The sequence below is a fragment of the Populus euphratica genome, unplaced genomic scaffold (genome assembly GCF_000495115.2).
Source record: "Populus euphratica unplaced genomic scaffold, PopEup_1.0 scaffold174.1, whole genome shotgun sequence".
In the NCBI taxonomy this organism is placed as follows: Eukaryota; Viridiplantae; Streptophyta; class Magnoliopsida; order Malpighiales; family Salicaceae; genus Populus; species Populus euphratica.
This window is the reverse complement of record NW_011499935.1, coordinates 773,039-800,863: the sequence shown is the minus strand read 5'-3', so window position 1 is coordinate 800,863 and position 27,825 is coordinate 773,039. Positions and strand designations below refer to the sequence as shown.

Here is a 27,825-nt window from a genome sequence, read left to right as displayed (position 1 = left end):
AATCTTTGATTCGATGTGCATGGTTTGTCTACACTATGGGAAACAGAAGCAACCTAAATAGAACAGCAAAAAAGAAAGAAAGATGCCCGAAAATGGAACTTTGATTGCATTAAATAAAAGAAGATAAAAAGGTTAAATATTTCACAAGGAAAAATAAATTTCTATAACTACTTGAATCCCTTATGGGGTTTGATTTGTTACCTTCAGAAGTTTGTTGTCCAGTTGAGATGGCCTAACTGAGGTTGCTGATAAGCACCCACTTGTGCCCCGGGAGCAGATGGGGCAACCCCAATTCCAACATTGTTGCCCATAACAGGACCCAAATGGTGGGGGCTTGCCATTGCAGTTGGCTGTGGAGGTGGATACAAGCCTGGGAATTGCATGTGAGAAGATTGTGCTGCAGCCGCATTGAAGGAGGCATGGCCAGTGGGGGATGGCAAATACGCAGTATGTGTCTGCCCAGGGATGTTATAGTACGGTGAGGATTGCAAGCCTGGAAGATCCCTTGGGTTCTGAATCCAAATTTCAGATGACTCAGCCTGCAACAGCAAATGTAAAAGGCAATCAACAAAGAGGTGATGGACAGACCCATTCATGTAATTATTCGGTTAGCCATTAAAGCAACCAAATGTAAAGTCAGATTGTCATTACCGACAGAACTTTTACCTGTGGGTTGGGAACATAAATGTTTCCATCTTTGTACTTCATCCGAGATGGGTCTTCAAGACCTGCTGCACTTCCAACCACACCAGGAGCATTTATCGCATACCCACTTGGACTTGTAAAATTTCCAAAACCAGCAGGATTGCTGCTAGGAACCGGTTTATAGTGCTGGATTCCATACTTGAGGCCATTTGCATTAATATGAGAACCACCTCCGGGCATCAGCATGTAACTGTTTCCATTTGATGGATGTGGATATGCAGGGTTGCTAGAGTAGCCAGGCATGGGCATTGGTGGAACATAAACAGGAGAGATGAACTGACGATATGGCATGAGATTTGTGAAAGGTGAGACATGAAATTGTGGGTACATTTGAGTCATTGGAGGCTGCTGTTGCATTGCAGGCATTGTTGATGTAGGAATGTGGTTGCCTGTATGGGCCGTTAAGACCTGAAGTCAAAATGAAAATTACATGACGCCATACTTCCATATAATATAACGCAATGAATAAAAAGGGAAGTTTTCTTCGAAGCACAATTGCTTTCCTGAGTGTCAGTCTATAAGAAAAGACAATTTCCACCACCACATACGCTATGTAATTATGCAGATCCAAACTGACAGCTGCTATTTACCCATTCACATCGATAAATAAGGAAACCGGGTTTGTGCACATTTGCAAGCATGCAAGTTAACATGCGATGAAGACATGGAGAAGCATGCTACCTTGCACATCTAAAAGTATTATAGCAGGTAAATTTACCTCGCGTGAAGATGGATGACCCTGTACTTGTACTATTTCATCAATTGGGGGTCGGAAGTATGACATATCATAACCAGTCTGGGGATCATATGCCTGCTTGCACACAATCACATCAGAATGCTAACAAAAAGAGGTATGGAAAAGATCATGCAATGAAAACTGCTTTTTTTTATTATTTCAAATAAAAGCTGACACCACTCTAAAGCAACTTGCTAAGCATTAATTTTAAGCTGGCATATAACATTTCATTAATCCAAGGAGTGAACTCACCGAAAAGCTTGGTAACTCAGGATGATCTTGTTGCTGTTGTGACTCTGAAGGAGCATAGGATGGACTGCTGTTTCAAACCAAACCAATATCAGCATAATTATCCAAGTCTGGAGGACTTGATGACTTCTCAGGCAATTGATGTTCAGATGCTAAACCAGCTTCTGGAGAGTCAGACTCAGAATTTCTTGCTTGATCATCTAGCAACTCAATCTGCTTGCCACCAGGTGCATCTTCACTGGAAGACTCCGGACAAGATGCTGGTAAACTGCCATAACATTTACCATTTCATGTTTAGCACAAATTAGAGCACTGAACTTGGCATAGTATTTCATGTTAACTATGTTCAATCAACTGCTTTTAATATGTAATTTTCTACAGCTTTTTTAACACACTTCTCCTTTCTTTTCTTTTTTTGTCTTTTTAATTTCTACTTGAAAACTCCTATCTTTACTCTTCCAATGATAGGATACTTGTACTGATGCTATTACATTACTAAATTTACCCTAATTATTATTTATCAGCAATATTTCTGACTTTGTTTGCTTAAGTTTATTTAACTGCAACAGGAAGATACCAATTTATGGACGCCAGCCCTAAAGGAACAATAACAATAGCGAGTGTTCAGAGCAAATGACCGTACCATCATTCACATTGATAGACAGTATGGAACTCATCTGAAGAATGTTATATGGAAACAACAACATTGCAAAGCTTTCCCAATTCAGATATCTTAATTTGCAAAACCTCAAGATGTAAGAGATTGTGCAAAATAGAAAACAGACCTGATGGCAGATTCCCTGTTTGATTCTTCTGAAATTCCTACTGCTTGAAATCCAGGTGTAGAATTCATGGAAGGATCAAATTCCACTCCAAAACTGCCAAAGGTCAGCTTGCACCTATCATTCTCAGGGACTCGAATATGTTGTGCTATGATTACATTCTGATTTTCATGAATGTTTACTTGTGAAAATTTGTCCTGCAAATTAGCTGCATTCAATTCCATGCTCTTAGAATTATCTGTGGGAGGCGAACTGGATTTTGTTGGAGTTCCAATAACTCCAGGGCTAGTAATACTTGATTTCTGGCTCGACTTTGGTTTCCACTCTTTATTATGCTGTGAAGCTGCACAAAATTTTTTGGTTAAATAAGTACCAGAAATTTCAGAAAATAAGCAGAGCAGTCCAGTCATTGCAAGTTTTCATTAATGTTCCTCATACTTATTAGTGTACAAACTACAGAAAAAAGCTAATAACTCACCTAAAATTAAAAAGCAGGAGAATTTCATTCATTAAAATTAATAATGAAATATGATAGAATGAGATCAAGCACATGGGAAATTCACAGGTAATATCAAAACCCTATTAGGCCATTCATGTCAATTTTCAAGTACAGAGCCCCTTCACAGCAAAGGAGTATCACTAAAACACTCCAGAATCCGGACAACATTCAATGCTCAACAATCTAAACCCTTGAAGAAATAGCATCATTAAAGCCAATGTAACACATGCTGTAATAATAGTACTTAAGTTCATATAGAAATCACACCATAATAGCAACCATGAGTGGGTAGATTAATGTAAATAACAAGTGCTTTTCAGATGTCAAAAAAAAAAAAAAAAACCAGAAATGGATGATTCAAAGCAGAAAAGGTCATCACAGACTGTTGTTATCGAAACAGCAGCAAGAACAATTTAAAGGACAATAACCTAAGAAAAGAGCTTATAGAAGATGTAAAACCTTTTGGATAACCCACAGTTTGTTGATGAGGCCTGCTGTTATACTGGTTGTGTAAGAACGATCTGTTAACAGGAACGCTGGGCATTGATTCAATCACAGCAGTTTGACGGACTTGATCTGTATTAGATATTGCAGTTAAAGGATGAAATGATTCTGAGAATGAATGACTTGATGACAAATCTTTGACAGCATTTTCAGACTGCCGGTGACCACCCACCACCCCAACCTCACGCTTAATCGCCCCAACAACACCAGATGATCTAGAATCGGGAGATGGCACATGCACAGGATCTGTCGAGGAGGAGTACACCCCAACAACAGAATTGCTTGAAGCTAGCAATGCATCATGTTGTTGAGAATTATTGGGTTTCACCAATTGTGCCCGTGAAGTAGTAGCATTAGAAGCTGTAGATCGCTTTTCCTCTGATACCACCACTTTCCTATCACCAACCCTTGATTTAGCATCTCTGTTGTATCTATGTTCAGGATCAGTAGGCCCATTAGAAGTTTGAGATGAACTTTGTGCGTTAGAAGGCTTTAAGTTGTTGTTTGAAATTCCTGTTGAACTGCTAAAAGAAAAATAAGGATCTTGTTCAATTCCTTAAAAATAGTCAGTTGGATTTTCAACTGAAAGTAAATAATGATTCAATAGCAAAGAACACAACAATGATCACTTGTATGATGCAAAGCAAAACCACAATGGAATTCCTTCATTTCTTCTTTTTTCAGTAGAAGTTGATATTCAACTCTTTAATACTAGTCACCAGTTTCCCTTTTTTTCCTACTGTGCCTTCTAAGTTAGAACCCAGGTAACCAAAGATTTACTCAAAATAATAAGAACTTTCAAGGTGGAAACTAAATGGAGAAAGAGTATCTCATTAAAAGGATACCCAAAAATCCTCTATTCTCTCAATTTCTTTTTTCCTTTCCACAATATCTCATTGAAAATCCTAGTTACCCAAGCTCCATTAAGTTTGCAAAAGAAATACATCAATGGAAATTAAGGGTTTCTTCATATGTACAATGCACTGTTTAAAACCAGAATAATTGTCAATTGAATTCCGGAAAATCCAAAAGATTAGCCTCCCTTCTCCCGCTAAGAGTTCTTAAAAGAGACTAGCTGTGCTAAAGCACCAATAGCTCTTGGAATCTAGGCACCAAGAACAGGTATGCACTTTACATGAAAATAAAATTAGCCTATCAGCTCAAATTTGAATAAAATAAAATAAAATAAAACCCCAGTTTTGTCTAGGAAAAAAAACATGGACAGAAAGAGGAAAAGGAGTGAGGTGAGAGAAAGTAAAGGAACTGAACAAAATAGAGAGAATATGTTCCCAAAGAAACAAAAACAGAGAATTTATCTTTTTCTCACCTAATTAACTGATGAGTTCTGCACTTTAGGTGCTCATTGGCCACCTCATGTAAGCCTATGTAAAAGCACCTACCCTAGGAACTTAGAAACACATTGACTTTGAGGCTTTTTAGCACTATTCCTTATCAGCTAAGGTTGTGGGTTGGGAAAGCTAGTAATTTGGCATGATTGCATATGTGCTTTCAGGTTGGTGAAAACACACATAATGTAACAGTAACACTAACTGCATTAACAGAACCCTGCACACTTGGATGACAGCCAATGCTTTTAGAGCTTGTTGCCTTTCTTTTTCCCAAAAATAAAAAGTAAAATTTAATATTTATCCAAGTTATGTAGCAGCTACTTATTTTAACTGTAAAAGTGAAACTTATAGGCTATAACTAAGTTCACAATGTCACTTCATGACCATTGCTAGTAGAACGGAAACTCTCAAGCTGAGGATTGTGGTTTACTAAGGTCATGATCATATCAAATCTGTCTTAGTTCAGAAGCTTGAATGTTTATGCGATAAATATAAACAAAACGCTTTTGCACCAGCAAAGATTGCTACAGTTTGTGAAAATAATTTCCAGACTACCATTTTGCACTTGGGCATAATAGGGCCACCAAGAATGACAGTCAGGGTAAGTGAATGAAAACAAACAGAGAAAAAATGGCATGAAAAGTTTGTGCAAGAACCTGAAAAGGCATACCCTTTTTCTGTAACAACTCCACTGCCTTTCTCCTTCGCTGATGTTGAACCTTGTGGCAAAGCAGGCTTTGGTTCTCTATTTGCATTTTGATTAACTCTGTTGTCTCTCACGACACGGAATTCTCTGTTAACTCCTCGATTACCAATCGAATCAGTTCGAGTATGGCCTCCTCGTCGAGCATAGCGATCCAAAACTGTATGGGGTCTCATCCCTTGACCAAAATTCTCAGGTTGTTTTCTTGAATCCACAGAACCCCTATAACTCATACTCTGAGGCCACAAGCATGTAAACTCATGAGTAAAATGTTAGATCAGTGCAAGCATTGACATGGAAATTAATGCAATAACTGTAAAACAAAACACTTAAACTTCAATTTGAAACAGGATTGTATACCTTTTAATCAAAGACCTTAATCCATGTAAATTATGTTCAATCTTAGCAGCTGTTCACCCGAATGTATTTAAGAATTTTTGACAGAAGAAAAATTAATTAATTGTGATGCAAGAGAGCATAGATATGAGAATTATGACAGCACATTCTCCAAACAACAAAACTCACAATATGACATCAAAAATTCCTTGAATGTTTGAAATTACAAATTGAATTGGATATAAGATTTCCTTGAATCCTGTATTGTATAATTATTTAAGAGGTAGTAGAGACAAATTCCTTAAATGTGAACAGTTGCAAATTCTTAAATGGCATGGTCTAATAAGTTCATATTGGACTAATTGAACATAATAATAAAGCAGAAAATTTCAATCTGAAAACACAGAAAATAATGCAATGTCGGATGTTAATTCCAGAACTCTAATGAAATTATAGAATCAAATGCCTAGCAATCAGTGATGATGGAAATCATGTGAGAAGAATTTAACAGATCAGCACTTTCCAAATGTTAAGCATAAAGCATATTGTGACTCCACTACATTAAGTAATAATTCACAAATGAGATCACATTAGCAATAGCATAAATATCAATTGGGAAAAATGATCAGACAACAGGACAGAATTCAATTAGGAAAGATCACAAAATCATACCTCTTTCTTCTTATCTCTTTTTCTCTTCACCTCATGAAACGGATCTGATAAGAAAATGAAATAAAATTCATTTGAATAAGAGGGTTATACAACTAACACATCAAAATTAAATACACTTTCAAAAATGACCAAACCAACAAGGTAGCCAACACAAGCCAGAGAGGGAAAAATCACAGCACACAAAGATACCATTTCATAGGACTGATAAGAAGGTTCAAGAAACACAGATTTTTATTTCCAACAAACTAAGACATTTTCTAAAAGAAATCATGGGTAGCTACACCCATCTTCCTAACCTCCCTAAAACTCAAGTGATATATCCACACACATCATTGAATAGAATCAGCTTAATGACCACCCAACTTACCTAACTTCCATGACAGGGACCATAAGCAAATGAACATGGCTCGGTGATGATGCACCACAAACCAAGCATGATGAACTATAATGAACCTTTGAGCAGTCTACATTAAAGTAGCTGAAAATATGGATGGCAGATAATCATGACACAATGATACTCAAGACGGAAAGATTTCATCCAATGCTGTGACAAAAGTATGAATTAAACATGCCAATCACATTAATATCATGTTTCAGAAAATGCACATCAATGGAACTATAATTTTGGCATTCATAGAACAATCTGCTGATGACTTCTACTACATATAACAATTATCATTAACCTCCAAATCAATATTATAAGAAAACAATTTTACTTCAATAACATATGCGAAACCTAATAACCATTACCCCTTACCTCGCCCTTTCACTCTCACCAAACAAAGAAAAATCATATACATCGGATGGTCTTTTCACCCCCTTCTATAGTTCCCCTCCCTTCCTTTCCACTCTAAGAGCCCAAACACACCTTAAAAATTTACTCATGATCCAACAACCATCAAGTTAAGAATTTCATAACAACAAGTACAACGCAATTCCAATGGACCAAGATAAATAGAAGAAAACAAACTTTTGAGAGGTCATTTGTTTTTCAAGTCCTGGCACATTGAGAACTGCACACTCACTTCTATAATAAAACATCAAACAAAAGCACCTAATACCCACTACTCAAAACACATCACAAACACCAAAGCACACAAAAACGCGGCAAAACTAAACATAACGCCGTGACAGTGAAAAGCCCAATAGAGGCCATCAATTTTCAACTTCCAGACTGGAACACAACACAGAAAAAAAGCCCCATTACATAAAAGCAAAAAAGCCAGAACCAAAGCCAAAAAGAATTAACTTGTATTTAAAACTAAAACCCTTAGAACCCGGAAAATAAAAACATCATTCTTTAGCATATGCCCGTTATTTTCCAACTTGCAAAGTCTAAATACTTCAAACAGGAAACACGCACGCACAACAACCATCAGTCAACACAGCAAAAAATGAATAAATAAAAAAAGCGCAGACCTTCATTAAGCAGTTTTTGAACGGTCTCGTTAGGATCCATGTTGGTCTCTTTAAGGACCATATAAATATCCGCATCAGAGAAATTTCCCACAATCTCTTTAATCGATTGTATAATTTTCCTCACTCTCGCTGACAGTGTATGCTGCTGCTGTCGTCCACTATCAGCACCACCACCACCAGTAACGGCAGAAGTAGCATCAGTTGTAGCAACCATTTCTCCCATGTCTCTCGATATTCAAATAAGAAAACTGAAATAGTAGTAATCAGAAATGTTCTGGGTACAATAATAATAGTAGAAATACAGAGAGAGATATAGGGAGAGGTTGGGGTTAGGGTTTTTGGCGGTTTTTTTAATAATTTATTGAAGGGGAGGAGAAAATAAAGGGAAAGAGAAAGGAGCTAAGGAAGACGAAAAGGATTAGGGTGGGAGGGTTATGTTTATGAGTTTTGCTTTAATTGGAACAAGGGTTTTTGAAAATCTCTTGTATCCATCTCCCTCTGCTGTCCCTTTCTTGTCATCCCGGATTTGCCCCTCACTCTTTACTTTATTTCCATGTTTGCTCTTTTGTTTTTCTTCCTTTTTGTTCAAATGATATGCGTGCTTTCAATTTTGATGTCTAAAAGTTTACTGATCCTGTCAATTCGGTGCATCATTGTTTTTTTCTTCTCTTTTAACCAAATTCCATATTGTTTAGACTTCAACAGTGTGATTTTGCATGCTCGCCTGATAAAGTGTTTCAAAGTTGCCTATCACATAGTTTCAAAATCCGGTCATCTTAATTTAAGTTTCGGGATCTAAGTTTTGACTAGGTTTTACTTGATTTATTAGGTTGTAAAGAGGTCATATGAATTAACTATTATTTTTTTATAAATCAAAACAATATCATTTTAGTTAAAAAAAAATACCCAACAAGTTACAACCAGATTTTTGACTAAATTTTATCAAGTCAACTATGTCATCCGAGTTTTTGACTTTTTTTATTTTTTTAAACTTGGACCGGGTTTTAAAACTATAGTATATTATGCATGATGCAGATTAACTTATTTGTGTTATTGTTAACTAGCCAACTTATACATACTTTATTATGGGTTAAGTTTGTTATGGTCTTAAAAAATCTAAGTGGTTTAAGATTAAAGTTTATGTATTGAATAATCAATTAAACCTTTTGTTCTAGCAATTTAATTCATTCTCTCTAGTTAAGATGACTGTTAGCTTATATATGGTACTTGGGTAGGTCACGATAATTGGTAGCTAATACCTATAAAAAGCTTTTTTTAAGATTTAATGACTTTTAGATGTTTAAGTAAATATCTTTTTAATAATATCAATGAGTAATAAATATTTCTTACACATCATTAATAAAAGATAAATATCTCTTATATATCATTAATATTGATGGAACAATGGTAGGTCTTTAGAATATTTTTATACACTGAAGGGTGTTTGAGAGATGACCTTAAGATTTTATGTTAAGGATTACAAAAATAAACAAACAAAGTCTTGTAGCCAAATATGGAATTTAGAAAGATTGTTAGTTTCATATCCATTTAGGTTTGGCATGATATCGAGCCTAGAGATATTGTGTTTGGCATTTTATTATATATATATTTGTGTGTGTTCTTAACATTGAACTTAAAAAAGTTAGATATGATAGTTCACCAAGCCTATATGTATTTAGGCTCGAACATGTGGGTTTGGTGAACCGCTAGACTCAATAATTTAATGAAAAAAACATATGGATATTGTTAATGTATTTTCCCACATAAAAAGTTAATAATATTCAACTAAAATATTAAAACTTAGCAACCCCCAAGTCTTATGTATTAAATACCTAAAGATTTGGAAGACTATCAACTTTAATAAAAGTCTTTTTATATGAAAATTGTATGTCCCATTAATGAGAGATTTTTTACCTTCCTCTTGAGATTTATTTGTCCCTGTAGAATTGTTGAGATTCATTGTAGCAATGTGATTCATCCTTAGTAAAAGAGTTGTTATTTGAGAAACAAAATGGTGGCATGTATTCATTGTAATATTTGAGTAGATTTTTAGAGATTTTCAAATGAGATGAAGGGTCATTCATCCAACAGTAAAGGTGAAAAGTTATTTTCTTTATAATCCTAGTCATTTTTACTTCCATCTTTTACTTTTTGTAACTTTTGTAGAATAGTTTTGTTGAAAAATTGCCTCAACCTAAAAAGAAAATGTTTTTCTAGGTATTTGCCACCAAAAAAATGTTTCGTTCTTTTTTTCAAATGGAAAAATGAACCTAAAAAGAATTAAATTTATCCCTAGAAATAAGGATATTGCTGCAACCTTAGGTGAGGAGTTCATGTTCCAACCTGAAATTAGAGGAAGTTACAAAGGAAAGGGATCCATCAGAATATGCTCTAAAACTAGAGGCGAAACCTTAATTTCCACCTCTAATAGGGGGAACATGGTTCTCTCTATTAAAGAAGTTCTTTTCTTGTTATTACTAGGAAATAGGGGTGTTTAAAAAAATCGATCAACTGATTAAACCAAAAAAACCAAGAAAAAAATAACCGAAAAAATTGAACCGATAGAAAAAATCGAATAAACCGATTAAAAAATTAAAAAAGTCATTCAGTTTGGTTCGGTTCCAATTAAAAAAAGCTTAAATCGATTAAACCAAACCAAAACAAACCGGTTTAATTAAATCTAAAAAAAAGATATAAAAAGAAACATTTTAAACCTAAATACCCTAACCCTACATTTCCAGCCCCTCTACATTTATCTTTTCTTTCTTTCCAGTTGCCACACCTTCTTTTTCCCCCCGCTTCATGTACTCTTATATTTTGTTAATGAGCTCTAGGTTCCTGTCTTGTCTTTCAAAGCTCTGGATTCCAATCTTTCACCTCTTTAATTCCTCAACTTTATTCAAAGAGCTCTCAGTTGGCTTTCCCTTTTTCCCCCTTCCCCTCTCCCTTTCTCTAATTTCAAGCCACCCACCCCACCCGTCCCTCCCTCTTTTTGTGCTCTTCTCTCTCATATGTTATTATTTAAATCTTTCATCACTCTGGTTTATGGTCACTTTTCCTACAAGTGAATTGAGCCTTATACCATGCTACCCATCTCTTGAAAAAAGATCACTAGCCTGACATGATGGGCTTTGGCGAACAAGCAGATCAAACCAGTTCTTATTAAAATCTCGTTGATTGGGACTCTTATCATGAGTGGCAAATCAGTCTCCTGCTCTCTTACTCTTTGCTTTATTTCATGGTTGCCTTGCAACAATGGTAGTTACTAAAATATTATGGTTTTTTTTTTAATTTTAGAAAACCAATCCGAACCGAATAAAATTGGTTCTGTTTGAATCAGTTCTCGATTCGATCCGAGTTATATTTACTAGGAATGCTATTTTCCGGTTTGGTTGAATTTTTAAGTTTAAATCGGACCATGAACACCCCTACTAGGAAACCTCAAGGGAAAGAAAGGTTGTCGTAAGCCTTTAAGGATGATACCCCTAGCACCTTGTGTCATAGCCCGACCCGACCTGCCAGAGATTATTCACTTTAGGTTTTACTGTCCTCATGGAATTGTTTTTGATGACCATGTATGGCCCCAAAACACATCTTACAAGTCAGCAACCAACATTACTAATAAGGTCAACTACCAAATCCTCACCTCGCAGATGTGGGATATTACAATCCACCCCTTTTAAAGAACCCGATGACCTTGTTGGCACAACCAGATAGCCAGTGAGGCTAACTTTGATACCAAATGTCACAACCCAACCTAACTTGCTCAATATTATTCACTTTGGGCCTTAACACCCTCACTGATTTATTCTTGATGACCACGCATAGCCCTAAAACGTATCTTACAAGTCAACAACTATCATTACTAATAAGGTTAGCTACCAAATCCTTACTAGCTGATGTGGGATATTACATATTGGGTACAAATGACATGACATTTGTTAATGGTTAGTAACTAGGAATTTACATTGCTCAAATATCTACAAAGGCTAAACATATAAGTCAACTAACCTTGGGCTCTGTTTAAAGTTAATTTGAAATTATAACCCCTATTTTCATGCATGTATTGGGATATTCCTTCCCTCTTCAAAGATTTGTAGGGAAAGTTTTCAAATATTATAAATTAGGTCCAGATCAACTACACCTTAATGGGTGGATAATCTTACTCGCCTTTGATAAGTTTTTTATGCTTGTCAAAATTGAGCCTACAATCAACACTTTTACAACATGTTACCATCTATACATTGGCATCGATAGTGGCAATGACATGTTTTGTTCTTTACCTTCACCAACAGAGCCATATAAGCCTTAAAGATAACCTTGTAAGAAAAACATATGCATGTTAATAAATGAAGGGGATGGATAATTATAAGGTATACTGGGCCAATCATCCTTAGAGATAGGATGCAATAGATCTGGAGTTATTCCTATTATTGGAAGGCATCACCTCTCTTGTGAATAATGGGCCTCATCTAAACTTGAACGAGGAGAAAACATGTATTCTATTAGCATCGACCTCAATCAAGTACCATCAATAAAATGGTCAAAGGGTATTATCAGCCCATGTTGCAAAGTATATATCTTTATTTTTTTATATTTTATGCATTTAAATTCATTATTGACTTTGTTTTTGTATGGGATTAATAGTCAAAGGAAAAGGAGAAACTTCGATAAAGTCTATAAAGGAGATTTCAAAAAAGAGTTCTTTATCTCTTGACTTAACTAGATACAAGACTAAAAAAGACATAGAGGACAAGCCCATCATTATAGATGAACTCTATGTTTCTAAGGACATTATTCATGAGAAAACAATGGCAAGATCCAAAACTCTAATAAAAAAGAAAGGTAGGGTTAAGTATAACTGATTTTCTCTAAAGTAATCATGGGCATTGTTGCCTATTTTAAGAGAAAAAAGATCTTCACCTCGATGGAGACTGGTATTGCATCCTCGCCTATAGAGGCTTATTTGACAACAATTCATTTGTCTTTACCCTTAATGTTCCATACAGAGGTAATAATTATTGGGCTCTGTACTTGGAAAATTCTTAAGGATACTAAACAAAGATTTGATGATGTTTTTGCTAGCCTTCTTCTTGGTCAAACTCCTTTTAATTTCCCTACTCGGGCTGAGAAAGTGAGACAAGTCATGAAAGCTGTTGTTAGTGGAAGGTTTGGCCTTGGAAAGGCTAACCTCAAAGTGGTGAGGAAGTTGAAAAGGATTCTCATCATTTCTTTAGACATCTTGATTATTTCTAATAAGAACTACAACCGTCATTTGACCCTTATAGGATTAATGACTTTTAACACAAGGAACTCCCTTGTTTGAACTTTTTAATGTGGTTTTAAAATTATTGTTCTTAACAATCTTGTCTTTGATAAATTTTATGGTGTGCACCTATTCTAAGAGATATTAAATTATATAAAAAAAACCATATAATGAAGGTCATTGCCAAACAAAGAGTAGAGAAATAAATAAGATGAATGACCAGACTGCCCTCTAATAACTAAAGAAAGATAAAGTTATTGTGGAAGCTAAACTGAGAAACCTTAAGGTAGCTTATGACTCATTGAAAGAGAGTCTCTAAGGTGTTGTCTTTTAGTTGGGCTCCACTGAAAAATAGCTTTAGGTGACTTATAATGAATTTGATGCTATGAAACAAGAGATTCTTAAGGCAAAGGTCACTTAACATAGTATAAGGGCTAAGCTCTTTACCACCAAGAAAGAAGTTTAGTGCTCTTTGGTGTGACTAAACACTCTAAGAAATTCTCCTAGAAAGTTTCAAGAATTTTTTAGAGGGTCTACAACTTTGTCTGAAATAATTAGTGACAAGCTTTTTCTTGTCATGTCTACATTTTCACCACGTTAAATTGTTACAATATTTGTTTGATTGATTTGTGAATGCATATATAATCTTACCGTTGCTGGTAAATCACCATCGGGCATGTTTATTTTCTTTAAGTTTCATAATGCATTTATATATTTGTCAATTGTCATAAAAAAATATACTTTTTCCACATAGTCATTATTTATATAAATAAAATTCTAATTACTTTTTCATATTTGTTTTTCTTTTTTTGAAAGTACACAAGTATATGTAAAAGTAGAAAAGAAAACAAGATTGATTGTTTTTATATATCATAATTTTAAATATTGTATTATGCCAAAATGGATGAAGAATCCAATAACAAAACTTATATCAATCACATTGTTTGTTGAAAAAAGTTGAATTTATATTCATCTTGATAAAGACTGACTTTGAACATAGGCAATCTAAATGTTCATGTCTTAAACTAATTTATGCAAAGATTAATGGTAATATTATATACATTGAGAATTGACATTGGATACAATAAAGACTTAATCGGGAAAAGTTTTGTTGAAGGTGTATTGTACATAACAATTCTTGATGGGAAACCAGCATATCCCTCTTTTTTTCAAGAAATAACCACAAGTATCTTTTTTTCCTTTTCTTTTATTTTGCTATTAAAATTTATCCTTAAATTATTTTCTCAGTAGTGTTGACTATGTTGATAAGGTCAAATAAGCTACCTTTTTTTTCCCAATCAAGGTGGTTATAAATTAACAACATGCAGTTAAGAGGGCATTTGCCAGCTTGATTCTAAAAAAGAGCTTGTCAATCCTTGCTTATTAGGGCTCCTTTTCAAATAATTCAAATCAACTTAATTCTATTTTATTCAACAAACAGGTGATTATGTACAATAAAAATCTCGTTATTAAATGGGTGCAACCCCTCTTTGCAACTGATTTAATTCATATAATTGAGTGTTAGTTCATAGGTTTTTAATCTTGCGTCCTCCCGCTGCATAAAGAATGAGAAACATAACCTATTTGATGAAACAATATCCTATTAAAAAAGAGTGCTTGTCATTAAAATTGTCAAAAATAATTTTTTAATACAACATAAAAAATACAATATAAACTCAGAATGTAAACTTGAATCGTAAAATTAGAAGTAATTTTTTTAACAAATTATATATTGATAATTCTAGCCAAGAAATTAATTTATATTAAAATCTGATAAAATAAATTAGCAATATTATAATCAATGAATGATCTAAATAAAATGAAAAAGATAAATAGTATGAATTAATAAATTAATGACATGGAGAAATAAAAAGTCTCAAAATAAAATTTATCAATACAGGAGAATTACTAAAATGTAGGAAGCACACATAAATCCAATGACAACCTGATTATTCTCATCACAATAAGTCTTGATAGACTCATTTTGGTTGCAAGCTAATGAGTTTAAATTAGTAATTAATTAACATAAATTCAATAATAAAATAAACTCATAAACAACGTCTAATGCATTAGAAAAAATTCAAAATAAAAATAATTACTTAAAATAAATAAATAAAATAATAATAAAAATCTTCATGTTAAATTCCTCCATATATCTTGAATCTCTAATTTTTGTATATTCTTGGCATATTTGAATCCTGATTTTAATCATTTCATTCTCTTCTAATTTCAAACATGTCATTCTCTCTCATTTGAATAAATTATTGAGTTTACGATATATAATTGAGAAGTTGTAGATATCTAGTTTATATCTCAACTTTAATCGAAGCAAAATTTCACTATTAGCTTTAAATATGTCCTAAATAATATATGAAGGTCTTGTTTGATATATTTAATAATATTAGTTCGCTCTTGTTTGATATATTTAATAATATTAGTTTGCTAACTTTGACCCTCTAAAATATTATGTTTCCTAACTCCATTTGATCTAAAAATTTATCATAATATATTTTCATATATCTTATTCAGTATACAATTTAAAAGAAATGTTCAATTTTGTAAAATTAGTTAGCAAATATTTTAACGCTAAATTTAGACCCAACTTGGTCATATCATAAAATCAATAAATTCGTAAAATCAAACCGAGTTTATCACTTTTACTGATTTTATATGAGTTAAATCTAATTTAATAATATTAGATAAATATAAATCATAAAATTTTATAAGTTAACTTGTCACCTTGCTTGCCACTTCTCTTGTGTGATTTTCAACTTGGTAGTTTTTAAAAGCTGCATAACGATGTCAAATACTTTCTTCATGCACTCTCTAAAGAGGCCTCTAATAGACACTCACTCCTACGCAGGAGATGCCACACTGACTGCTCTACCAGATAGGATTAAGGAAAGAACGATTATGGTAGAAAAGACTCCTGAGAGCTCGGCTATGGAGCAATTCTTCGACTAGGGAAATGGGAGAAAGACCTCTCTTTCCTTAACAAGGCAGGAAGAGCAAAATTGTAATCATAATTAAATCATTTTCAAAAACAATCAAAGAAAGCGAGACACGGAAAGATTCAAGTTTCTATAGTTGTTCCTGATAATCAAGCAAAATATTTAATTCATTGAAAACCAAAAATGAGAAGCATATGCATATGACAAACAGGGAGATAACAAAATTTTGTATATGTAGCAGCAATTAACATTACCACTGGGATTAAATTATGAACGACTCCTATCCTTCAGCTCAAGAGAGAATATTAAAATGATTAGACCATGCTAAATTATGAACTAAATAAAAGAAAAGAAAAACAATATACTATATGTAGCATAACCTAATAGTTCAACATCATCCAACCAGATGAAAAGGAATAGACAAAGAAAGAAAAGAATCAAGAAGTTTTTAAGCAAAACATGGAACTGGGCGAACAAGCTTCATCTATTCAGCCCGCAAGATCCATGGAATGCTTTTTAACCTGTGTTAGTTAAAGGTATACACATTTTCCAAGCGCCACCATCTCATCTGTTTGCTAATCTACAAGCACTGTTCGTGTATCCTGGCTCGGTTCTCCTCCCACCACAACTTTTCACGCGTTTCTCCAAGCGCCACCATCTCGTCTGTGCAAGTACTGTTCGTTTATCCTGGCTCGGTTCTCCTCCCACCACAACCTTGCACGTGTTTCTCCAAATGTTTCTCGGCTGCATCAAGAATATAAGAAAAAAACACATCCATTACACATAATTTTGATCATTAATTTAAGCAAAAAGTAAATATCAATGCCTATGTTGTTGTTTTGTATATGGATAATGGAAAATTGGAAATGTACAACCCTGCCCATTTAACAGTATGTTATCAGTCAGAACAGTTTCATCACAAATCTCAAGCCCAAAATTCGCCTTGGTTTCTAGATCATCCATGACAAATCATTATGGCTCCATGGCAATTCTTTGCGGGCAACTAAGATTATCTAGACCACCATGATAGATGGCATGAGCTTATGGTGCAAGAAGGGATTTGGCTCATTCCTTGACTGGACCTGAGAGGTTCAAACTATATTTTATAGCTCCAAAAATCTTCTAAAATCTAATTATAAGCTCCATCTACCGTGAATTGCCATGTTTAGCTGTTGTTCTAACCCAGCAAAAGCAGGTGCTAGACAAGTCACCTCCATCAGCAAACATCTCGATCAGTTTATTTGTCCAAACAACTAAAATCATGAGCAGTTTCAATTCCATCTTTCTCTAAATTATTCAGACCCACTAACCTGAACCTGACACGTCTAAGCTCCCTGGTGCCACCTGGCAGTGCTCCGATAGTGATGTATACCCCTGGTTCATCCTGTTCAATCCATTCAGTCTCCATATCACTTGCATTACTGATGGAAAGTTCTTCTGAGCGATCTGACTCTCTTGACATGCTAGTCCTCACAGAACCATCTATTGATGATGTCTCAGTTTTAGCCCCAGCAATGCTAGAGAGCTTTGGTGTTGAAGCAAGACCAGCCGACTCATAATATTGGTGAGGTTGCATTGGGTGGTGGTCAAGTGAATCTGATGACGAATAACCCATTCTTGTTGGATGGTGGAAATTGTTTGGGCGTTCTTTGCCCAGTGGAGTCGTGGGACTGTCTTTGGCTGATTCAGGCTTTGAGCTCTGCAAAAGGAGACAGGTAAAGTTAAACAATAAAACTAGCTCTATTATCAATGCCAGTTTTGTGAAGTACAATGAAGTAACTCTGTGCTCTAAAAAACACCGACATCCTGTATTACATTAAATCATTCAAAACCTAAAAGAGAATTAAGGACTTTAACAGTGCTCTTCAACAGTCTAACAAGATTCATGCTGCTTACAATAGAGAAGAAAATTATTCATTCCAAGCAAATCGGAGCAAGCATTTCCTATCCCTAACCAAATGTTGCTAAATTTCAAAATTTAATTCACACTCACCTCATCTTCAGATCTTGGTGGAGTTTGAAGTGGGACTGATTGGTGATTGAACTGTTGAACATTGTATAATTCCATGACCTTGTCATAGTTCTCAGCCCACCATCTTTGAGCTTGCCATTTATTGAACATTTCACGACTGATCAAAACATCAAAATGTTAAAATGATGATAAAGGACCTGTCAACATCTATAAAACCCAAGCAAAATGTTGGAGAAGGACAAGTCATCCAGTTTTTTCTGGTATTAAAACTTTAAGGCAGTTGGTTATTGATGGTTACTCATCTAACAGATTCGCACTGCTATCATATGAGGGAAGCTAGTTTATCTTGATAGCAAGACACTCAACCATTGAAGGAAAGGCTTGACGGAGGAAAGGAAATGCGGTAACATCATATATCATTACTTATAAAGAAAACAACAACTAAAATCATGAACAATTGAGAACATCACAGACATGAAATGTTGCATAACTCTAATCAGGTTGGCATGAAACATGAATCTTGTTGTAGGTGAACAACACTGTATATACTAAGAAACCCAATTAAAGAAACACCAAGGAAAACAAAATCAACATAAAAGTAGCATCGCTTTCATTACAAGAAACAGATGGGTTATTACTCATTTCATTCAACATTTCAAACTACAAGTAAACTAGTGTAAATTCAGATTGAGATTAAGTGAGATAATTTCTGGCACAAACACACTGCAGCGGCTCTTTATCTTATAAATAAGTAATTTGGCCACAGATTTCTGAGCAAAGCATTCTCAAGATCAAGAACCGCACAAGCCAGGTTCATGAAACATGAAAATACTTTTAAGTGCCAAGGTATATTATACAGCTGTAATTTGCACGTGCATGAATAACATTGTATTTGTCTATATGTAACAATGACAATCTGCTAATTTGACACTCACTGATCATAAGAGGATTAGAGAAGGTTCTTGTTGTGTTTCAATTGCCAAAGAAATTATAGCTTAAGCAAAGAACCAACCAAAAAGAGTGAAAGAAATGAAATATTTCCTTCTTTAGTGGGAAATTTTTCTTATTCAAGCCTTCTAGAGCTGTAAGCAATATTCCTCATCAACTCTTAATTGTTGGATAGAGGGTGATCACTAAACTAACCCATCAAAACATCTTCTCCAGAAAATATACAAGTTAAAACACGAACATTGCTCATAACTCTTCAAAGTTCTCATTTTCCCTTTTCTTTTCTCGTTGCAAGATAGGAGATTATGAATGATTCCAAGTGCAGATAGTGAAGTATAAGCTGTTCTTGATTCCAAAAGACAATAAGAAGAAGCGGGCAAGCAAAGTATAATGCATCTACCGTGTAATTGTGTTGTGGATGGTTATTTTCTTTAGGCAATGCAATTTTCCCAGTGTAATACATTCAGGACATAGAACATAGTGGGCACCCATACCCACGTGCACATAGACACGTCTTTGGACATTATTCTGCACTTGAACTCACCCATCAGTTTCCCTACATTTTCTACTGTTATGGTACAGCTGACTCAAAAGTTTCTGTCCTCTGCAGCTTTCCGATACCGTTCAGGATGACAAAGCTGTGATAAATGCCCAATTCAGCATCAAGAGCCATCTAACAACAACCCAACCCCCCCCCGCCCCACCCCCCCCCCAAAAAAAAAGAAAAAAAACACACACACACACAGAGCAAGAAAACATATGATTGCATTGATAAAAGAAGAACAATTAGTACCTGAATCGAATTCGCTTCAGATTATTAACGCCATCAGGCAATGAAACAAAAGTGATGAGCACACCAGGCTCAACTTGTGCAACCCACTCCTTAGGCCCATCTTCCTCCATAAAAACCACCGACTCCGTCCGCCCACTAACTGAAGCAGGTGTGCCTTCGCCACTCGATACCCCTTTTAGTCTTGCCTCCGCCTCTTTCCCCCACTTCCTCGGAGTCGAATTGGAACTTCCTGCTCTACGATACAAGCAGTGGAACCTCGCTGAGTCTGAGGCAGCATCAGACTCAGCATAGTTCCTGTTATTGTTATTGCTCGAAGATCGTGAACATGGCTTGCAGTTTCTATATGCTCCTGAGGCCTTTACAGCCATGTCCTTTATCTATAACAACAACACCATCAACCCTTTATCACTTTGCAATAAAACAGAGACAAAAAAACACTAACACGGTGTTTTTTAGGAGGGATTGATTGTATTTTTCTTTTGACAACAAATATAAGGATTGGATACATCCTTATACTTTCATTTGTTTATAATTTTCAATGCTTTCAATTTGGATAGATTGACTCTTACTCTTCCCCTTTGTTAAATTAAAAACTAGAGGAATGGTAAACCATCCATCCTTTTTCTTCCCTTCCCCTTCTCCCATTCCATCCTTCCTGACAAACAGACCCAAACCCGGCTCAATTCTATTCATCCACCTTCTGTCCCAGAAATCTAGAAAAATGAATTCAAGAAAAGCCATATTGTGCTCATGGTTCCAATCTTGATTCAATCAAGCACTATAACTTCTTTTTTTCAAAAATAAATTTGAAAGAAGTACTGCTGGTGACATACGGCAGTAATATTAGACCCATATCACACAGTGACTAATTCCAGTTCTTCTTTCACCGTTTTGGTTTCAGCTCAAGCAGTCTCCAAGGGCCTGGTCGAAAACCTAGGCCCGAGTAGAACGAAAAGAAAAGATCGGAGTAGTTCACAGGAAAAGCGAGGACCGAAAATGCCTACTCCCCTGGTAGGGCTATGCAAAGCAATCACCCAAGACAACAACAAAGATAGCTGAACAAGACCATGCGGATAAAAGAAAGGTTGTGTGATTAGATTTTCACTTGATCTGGAAGACCAGTCTAAGAGACTGGCCTTTCTTAGTTACCCTCACCAGAAAGAGAGGGGGATCCAGGGGGATCCAGGGGAAGTCGAAAGACAACTTACAGGCTTTCCTCAAAGCTCACAGCTAGTCCTCCTCTTTTAATATAATTCCTAAGGAGGCGGATTAAAAGGTGAGGAATAACAAGGTCAACCTAAGCTTAGTCGAATTATTACCCTCCTCCAAAGGACAGGGAAAGAAGAAATAAAGGCAAAGAAGATTTTGGGTTCTGCGGAAACTAGACAAAAACAAAAAAACAAAAGAACAATCATTGGTTTTTTTTTTTTTTTGTATTTTCACTCAACCTATAAATTAAAAGTTGAAAAAGAAAATGAAACATAACCCCTCAAATCCAGCTTGTTAAAACAAGAAGTATAATTCATCTTTTTCCTTACTACATGCTTCGGTGCTTTCTGGGCTTTAGCTCCAAAAAAAATGAAAATAAAATTTAAATCCTTGACCCTACTACAGCAACTCAAGAGAAGATAGAAAGGTGAATGAAGCAGAGCATGCATACTTGAGCTGTGAGTGCCTTCATGGCGTGCTTAGTCTTAAGCGTCTCAAAAGCAGCAACATCAACATCCTCTTCTCTGTCTCTCGGCGGCGAATATCGGTTATTTAGTCGCTTTGAACACGCAATACAAGTCAACATCCTCTCCCGGTTTCTCTATACCTACAACCCAATAACACAGATCAGTGGCGCTTGTGCATAAGAAAACAAAATGAGCTCCATATTCCATCCATAATCAATGCTTACAAGGAGAAAAGGGAGCGGTTGAGTTGCAGATGGGGTTCGGTCTATTTGAGAACCCACGGATTGTCTTGATGGCTATATTTAATTGGCAACATAAATGTCAGGAAAGAGAGAGGAGAAGTGACCGTTAACGGAGGAATGAGAGGGTGGCTTTGAAGCTATTCGTTAAAAATCATTATAATAAATATAAAGAGAAAAGGGGCTCCTTTCTTTAAAAATACTTACTCTTCACAGCACCACACTGCCAGTTAGAATGAGTAACAGCTAAGAAATACCAAGAAAGAAAAAACAACACCCTCTCTCCCTCTCTCTCCCCCCTTCACACAAGAAAAGCCAAAGGCCAAAAAGCATATTCTCTTCTCTTGAACGTGCAAGTGGGTAATCCGAGGAGCTGAGAGTTGAAAAGGTAAAAAATGACACTGTTGTTTTGATTCCGGGAGACTTTAGACGCGGTCAGGGAATCAGTGTGTTGGAGACGCAAGGGGAGACGGCGTGTGTAAGTGGACGCGTCCATGGATGGGCGCGAGCTTTTGCTTTTGTGCGTTATATTCGTTTAGGTTTTTGGATGTTTCGTTTCTTTTTCTGTTTTACCGCTTGTAAAGAGCTGTGTGTAGCTATTAATTTTTATAAAGTTGTTATTTAAAAGTATTTTAAAATAATATTCTTTTACTTTTTAAAACAATGATTTAAAATTATTAAAAAATTAATTTAAAATTTAAATTTAAAAATAAACTTTTAAAATATAAATTAAAAAATTAATTTAAAATTTAAAATTTAAATTTAAAAAAAAACTTTTAAAATATAAAAAAAAAAACATAATTTTTGTTTGTTCAGGTTCAACACACTAAGAAGAGAGACATTATTTTATGAAAAATTAAAAAATTATATAAAATTAATTTTTTATATTTTTTGAATTTTTTATATTTTAATATAATGATATTAAAAATTATTTTAATATATTTTTAAATAAAAAGATACTTTAAAATACAATTATACCATTCTTATAAATATCCCTCAAAAGTAAAAGTTAAAAAAAAAAGACATATGCCTCTCCTCTATTTTAGTAGTACTTTGGCGATTCCATTTTATCCAATCCTTTTTACTTTTCAGCTTTGTCTGTTTAGCTTCCGATCTTCACTTTCAAGGCTACCACGGGCACGGTAGATTAAAGTTATACCACCGTGTTCAGCACCGTGTTGAACCCCTTTATGAAAGATTTTGCAATAAAATAAAACAATAAACTTAGTATACATTTCTGGCATATAAATCAAAATTTGTATGTAAACTAATTCTAACATGCATGCTATCATTTATAATGACAATTATAAAATTAATTTAAAACCAAAGTATATCTATGCTACTTATTTATTGAAAAAACTTATAATCAATATAGTTTAGTAACATATTGTTGTCAATTATCCATTTTTTATCCTTTAAGTTTAAGTTTTATTGCATCTCTCTTAGTGCAAAGAAATGATGTCAACAAACCTCTCATTATTCTAATAACACTATCTTGATTAATTGCACTACTTATAAAGGTAGATAAATAATAGGAAAGAAAAACTCAGTCTCTTTAAGAAGGATTAAGACTTAGAGAATGTTTGTTTGTGCGGTAGCTTCTGCATTTAAAGCTCGTCTTGTAAATAAAACGTTTGGTAATATAAAAAAAAGCAAGTTTTTATTTAATAGGTCCCATAAATTTTTCCATCAAACCAGAACTTTACAAAAGCAATTGGGAGCTGCTTCTCTCCACCTGCTTCTATTTATTTACATGGGGGCACTGTTCATAACAGCGTCCAAGCCATGCCAGATGAATTTATAATTCCCCTGCAATGCAAGAACCATTCACCTGGCACTGTTCATATGAACAGTGCCAGGTGAAATTTTTTGACACTATTCATGTGAGTAAAATTTATTGGACCACGTCCAACCCCATAAAAAAAAATTAAATTTTTTGAAAATTATGTTTTACTCAAAAAAGCTAATGTTTAATATTATTTAATAACACTAAATAAATTAAAAGAACATCGCATGATGACGTAGTATTTGTAGAAGTTAATCATTAAGCTCTATCATGGAGAGAGGGAAGCAAGAAAAACAGGAAAAAAAATAACAAAAAATAAGACTTGAGAACTATTGGAAAAAAATATACAGAACCTCTCACATTCAAACCCTATTTATACTAATTTTTATAATCAAAATTGATGCAAAATTAAAATTAATTCCTGATATTTTGCCTTCTTTACCTTCATAAAAAATAATAAAATTCCAACTATTTTTTGCCTTAAAAACTAGACATTTTATCTTTAAAAATAAATTATTCATTAGAAAGAAGAGTATTCAAATTCTTTATTAGTGGATTGTGTGTGTGTGTGTGTGTGTGTGCACGTGTGCGTGTGGACTGATAAAAATAATTTTTTTTATGGGTCAAAGAATTATTTTATAACAAACCAAAATCCAAGCTTATAATAGGTTAGTACAAAACAAACACAAATTAAAGCTCGAGACTCATGGCCTAAGCTTGAGAGAAGTCGAGCTGAACACGTGCATATGGTTAAATCCATACTACTTTGCATAGGTATATTTATAACCCTTAAACTTCTTTCTATATAAACTAAATGACAATCTTATATTTTTTCTATATAGGATTGAGGGTTTTTAGTTACACAAAAAATAAAACTAAGAGTTGATTGAAATCAATTTCTCATTATATATTTGTAGTTGATAAGTTGGTGTATGTCATGGTTTATACAATGTCGAATATAACTCATATTATTAGTATGGTCAGTTGGTTCCTCACTAATCCTAGTAAAGAAAACCAGTTAATAGTGAAATAGATACTCAGTCTTAAAGGTACTTTCAATTTTAGTTAATAGTAAAATTAATACATAGATGCAACTAGGGTGGGTGATGTTAATTCTATAAAGTCTATAGCGAGACATATAATTACCTTACAATGGGAGTGGTGGTTTTATGGGAATCAAAGTTGCAAAAATATATTGTATTACCAATATAAAAGTTAAATACATTACTCATTATGAAGAGAAAAAAAGAGTTGTTATGAATGAAAAAGTTCTCACATGAACTTGGCATAGTGTAAAAAAACTTTGCGTTACACTATGACAATTCATCGTAGTAAACATTGTACTTATCATTCTCAATTAAAACACATTGAGGTTAGATATCACTAGATTCGAGATGATATGGAGACAAAATTCTTTATTGTTAAGAAGATTCATATCGATGACAATGTATCAGATATAATGGTCAAACTTTTACCGAGAGAGAAATTTGAATTTTGTAAAAGGCAAACAAGCTTGGTGAAACCTCTTAAATGAGTTAGAAAGGGAAGAATCATTAGGTTTAGTCCTTGTTTTTTTGGACCATAGCCCGTATAAAGTAAGAAAAAAATGCTTAAAACATTTTAGGTTATATAGACAACTATGTATAAAAATCAAATTTGATTTATTTTCAAAGTGTAAGCTGATATCTACAAAAAAAAAAGAAGGAGAGCTTCTAGCTAAGAAGTGGGAGAGAGTGAAGAAAAACTGTTATTTATTTATTTGCCTTAATCAGCTGGTGATTTGTTATCCAATTAAGATGAGATTTTGATATGTTATTATTGACAACAAGCTCTTCAGCTTAGATAGTGTTGATCACTAAAAAGCTTTCACTTTTAGATATTTTTCAAAAGACTTAATTAGTGAGATCTATCCCATTTACACTCATTGACAACAAACAAACTTTTAGAAACTAAAATGTTGGAAAGATAAGAGAGACAACTACTTAAGCTAAAAAACTATTCCACATATATCTTTTAATTTTTTTATGTGCAACAAGAGTCATTCCCCTACCAATTTTAGGTTTTTAACAAGCATATCCAAATGTTCTACACTCAATCAACTCTAAAGTTCAAAGTAGTACAATATAGAAGTTTGGACATCTGGCAATTTTCTGTTATCCTAGGTCGAAGGGTTTCATCATGAATTTAGTACCATAAAAGTTCTCTTTAACCTATTCCCTTCAGATAAAATGCTTCTCACCGATTCTATAATTATATCCCCTTCAGATAAAATGCTTCTCACCCATTCTATAATTATATTATTACCGACCTCATTCAACCTATAATCTTACTTAATAGTGAACACTAATGTAATGATGGATAATTTACTGTGATTTTTCACCCATCTCATATTGGTTCGTCGAAGTCTTTCAAAAGATCAAAAAACTCGATCGTGTCTGTATTTGATTCTTCATCTACGATTGGATATTCACCTATATAATCATGGTTCACTCTCATTGCACCTATAAACATGTTCTTATAAGGATTACTATTGTCATCTACAACTTCATACACATTACTAGAACTAGCAGTTGACCCAACCATCCTTTCTAATATGGTCTTATTAAAAACATATAATTCTTCATGTGCAAATAAACATAAATATTTCTCTATGACCCTTTTAGTAAAAGATGCATTATTACAACATCTAAATCGAGAAACTGTTTATTCTTACACTTCTTATATGGACATTTAATACAACTTCCACTAATATTTCTTCGATTAAACAGTACATAATTAATAAAAACCCTCAACCCTATTATAATAATCCATCATATATAACCTTTTGGGTGAATCTTGATACATTTATGAATGATCATCAATTACTTATATTAAACCTATATAGAATATTGATGACAACATATATTAATTAATTATGTAACATAAATAAATTATATAACATTGGTTTAACTCAAACTTATTCAATCTATTTTAGTAGTACTCTTAAATCATTATTAATTATCTACATAAATTCAAATCTCTATACATTTACCAAAATTTTCAACTCAACAATAAAATTGACAAAATATAAAACAGATCTATTAAATAATTTATTATTTATTTCATTACATAACATATAAGTCATAAAATCAAAATCAATTTCATCAAATTAAAAATAAATACAAGTTTTTAAAATCTCAAACATACTCTAATATGTACAAATCATGAAATCAATTTCATCAAATTAAAAACAAATACAAGTTTTTAAAATCTCAAACATATTCTAATATGTACAAATCATACATTCATACAATAATTGTATATAAAAAAACCTATAAAATAAGCAAACACAAACAAACTAAATATATACTAAAAAAATATGCAATAAAAATTAACATTTTAAAATATAGTTCAAACAAAAAATAGATAGTTTTCCTTACTTGATATGGAGAATCCTAAAAAGTATTTGAATCAAAACAGAGATACTGACAGACTGAGTGTTAAAGTGACTAAATTTATGATGGGAGGTTGATTTTGTGATAAAATAAAAAGTTTCTACTATGTTGTAAAGCTAATGAAGGAGGAGGAAGAAATAGAAAAGAGGGAGAGGGGTTGCTCGCTAGGTCATAACTTAAATTCATTTTATCGGTAATTTTGTCTATATAAATGATATTTTATTGTACTTTTTGACTTTTTTTTCCTAATTCCTTTCTTTTTTATGGTAATTCCCTCAGTATATACCATTTCCATTAGTGTTATCGATAGACAAAACAAGATATTGGTTTGTTAGTAAAGTTCATCGTAATCTACCAATGAAAAGTTTCTATTGATATTTCTGTTTGTATTTGCCAATTTTCTAGTTGTGTTTATTTAGTTCAAATGATTACAACTTACATGTAAGTTTATTTGAGAACTTCTAGGTTATTTAATTTCTTATAAACCTAATTTATCAAATTGAAGAAGTTAAACAATTAGAGTTGAGTTAATAAGGCATCAACTCATATGTAAAGTAAACTTTCATAAAAGGTTTAGATTTGGTCATTAACCTTAACAAAATGAGTTTGAGCGAAGTTTTAACAAGGATGAGTAAAAAAAAACCTAATAAACTAATAAAACAAAAAAAAATACCAAATCGAGAAAAAAAAACCTATTAAACTAATAAAACAAAAAAAATACCAAACCGAGAAAAAAATTGATTAGTACTTAAAAGTGTATTTTTATCAAGGTTTTATATCATCATTTTGTACTTAAAGTATCAATA

The 27,825-nt window shown here is 33.6% G+C and overlaps 1 protein-coding gene and 1 pseudogene across 1 annotated transcript; both read right to left on the bottom strand.

Moving 5' to 3' along the window:
- Positions 1 to 83: 83 nt before the first annotated feature.
- Positions 84 to 8,451, bottom strand: LOC105136423 (uncharacterized; annotated as a pseudogene).
- An 8,045-nt stretch (positions 8,452 to 16,496) lies between these two features.
- Positions 16,497 to 22,262, bottom strand: LOC105136422 (protein Brevis radix-like 2). The gene is made up of 8 exons (XM_011041752.1): positions 22,007 to 22,262; positions 21,785 to 21,856; positions 21,545 to 21,700; positions 19,885 to 20,261; positions 18,165 to 18,300; positions 17,482 to 17,870; positions 16,835 to 16,915; positions 16,497 to 16,780 (listed from the first exon to the last, which is right to left on the bottom strand). Exons 3-8 carry the CDS (start codon positions 21,677 to 21,679, stop codon positions 16,747 to 16,749), a joined length of 1,152 nt encoding a protein of 383 aa, XP_011040054.1. The 5' UTR covers positions 21,680 to 21,700; positions 21,785 to 21,856; positions 22,007 to 22,262; the 3' UTR covers positions 16,497 to 16,746.
- Positions 22,263 to 27,825: the final 5,563 nt, after the last annotated feature.

Excerpts from the sequence above, each read along its gene's own strand:
- LOC105136422 (XM_011041752.1), bottom strand. The coding sequence starts at position 21,679 with ATGTTGACTTGTATTGCGTGTTCAAAGCGACTAAATAACCGATATTCG. Across the intron at positions 17,871-18,164 it reads CACCAAGATCTGAAGATGAG|AGCTCAAAGCCTGAATCAGC; the intron begins GTGAGTGTGAAT and ends CTCCTTTTGCAG. Across the intron at positions 16,781-16,834 it reads AACGAACAGTACTTGCACAG|GAGCCAGGATACACGAACAG; the intron begins ACGAGATGGTGG and ends GGGAGGAGAACC.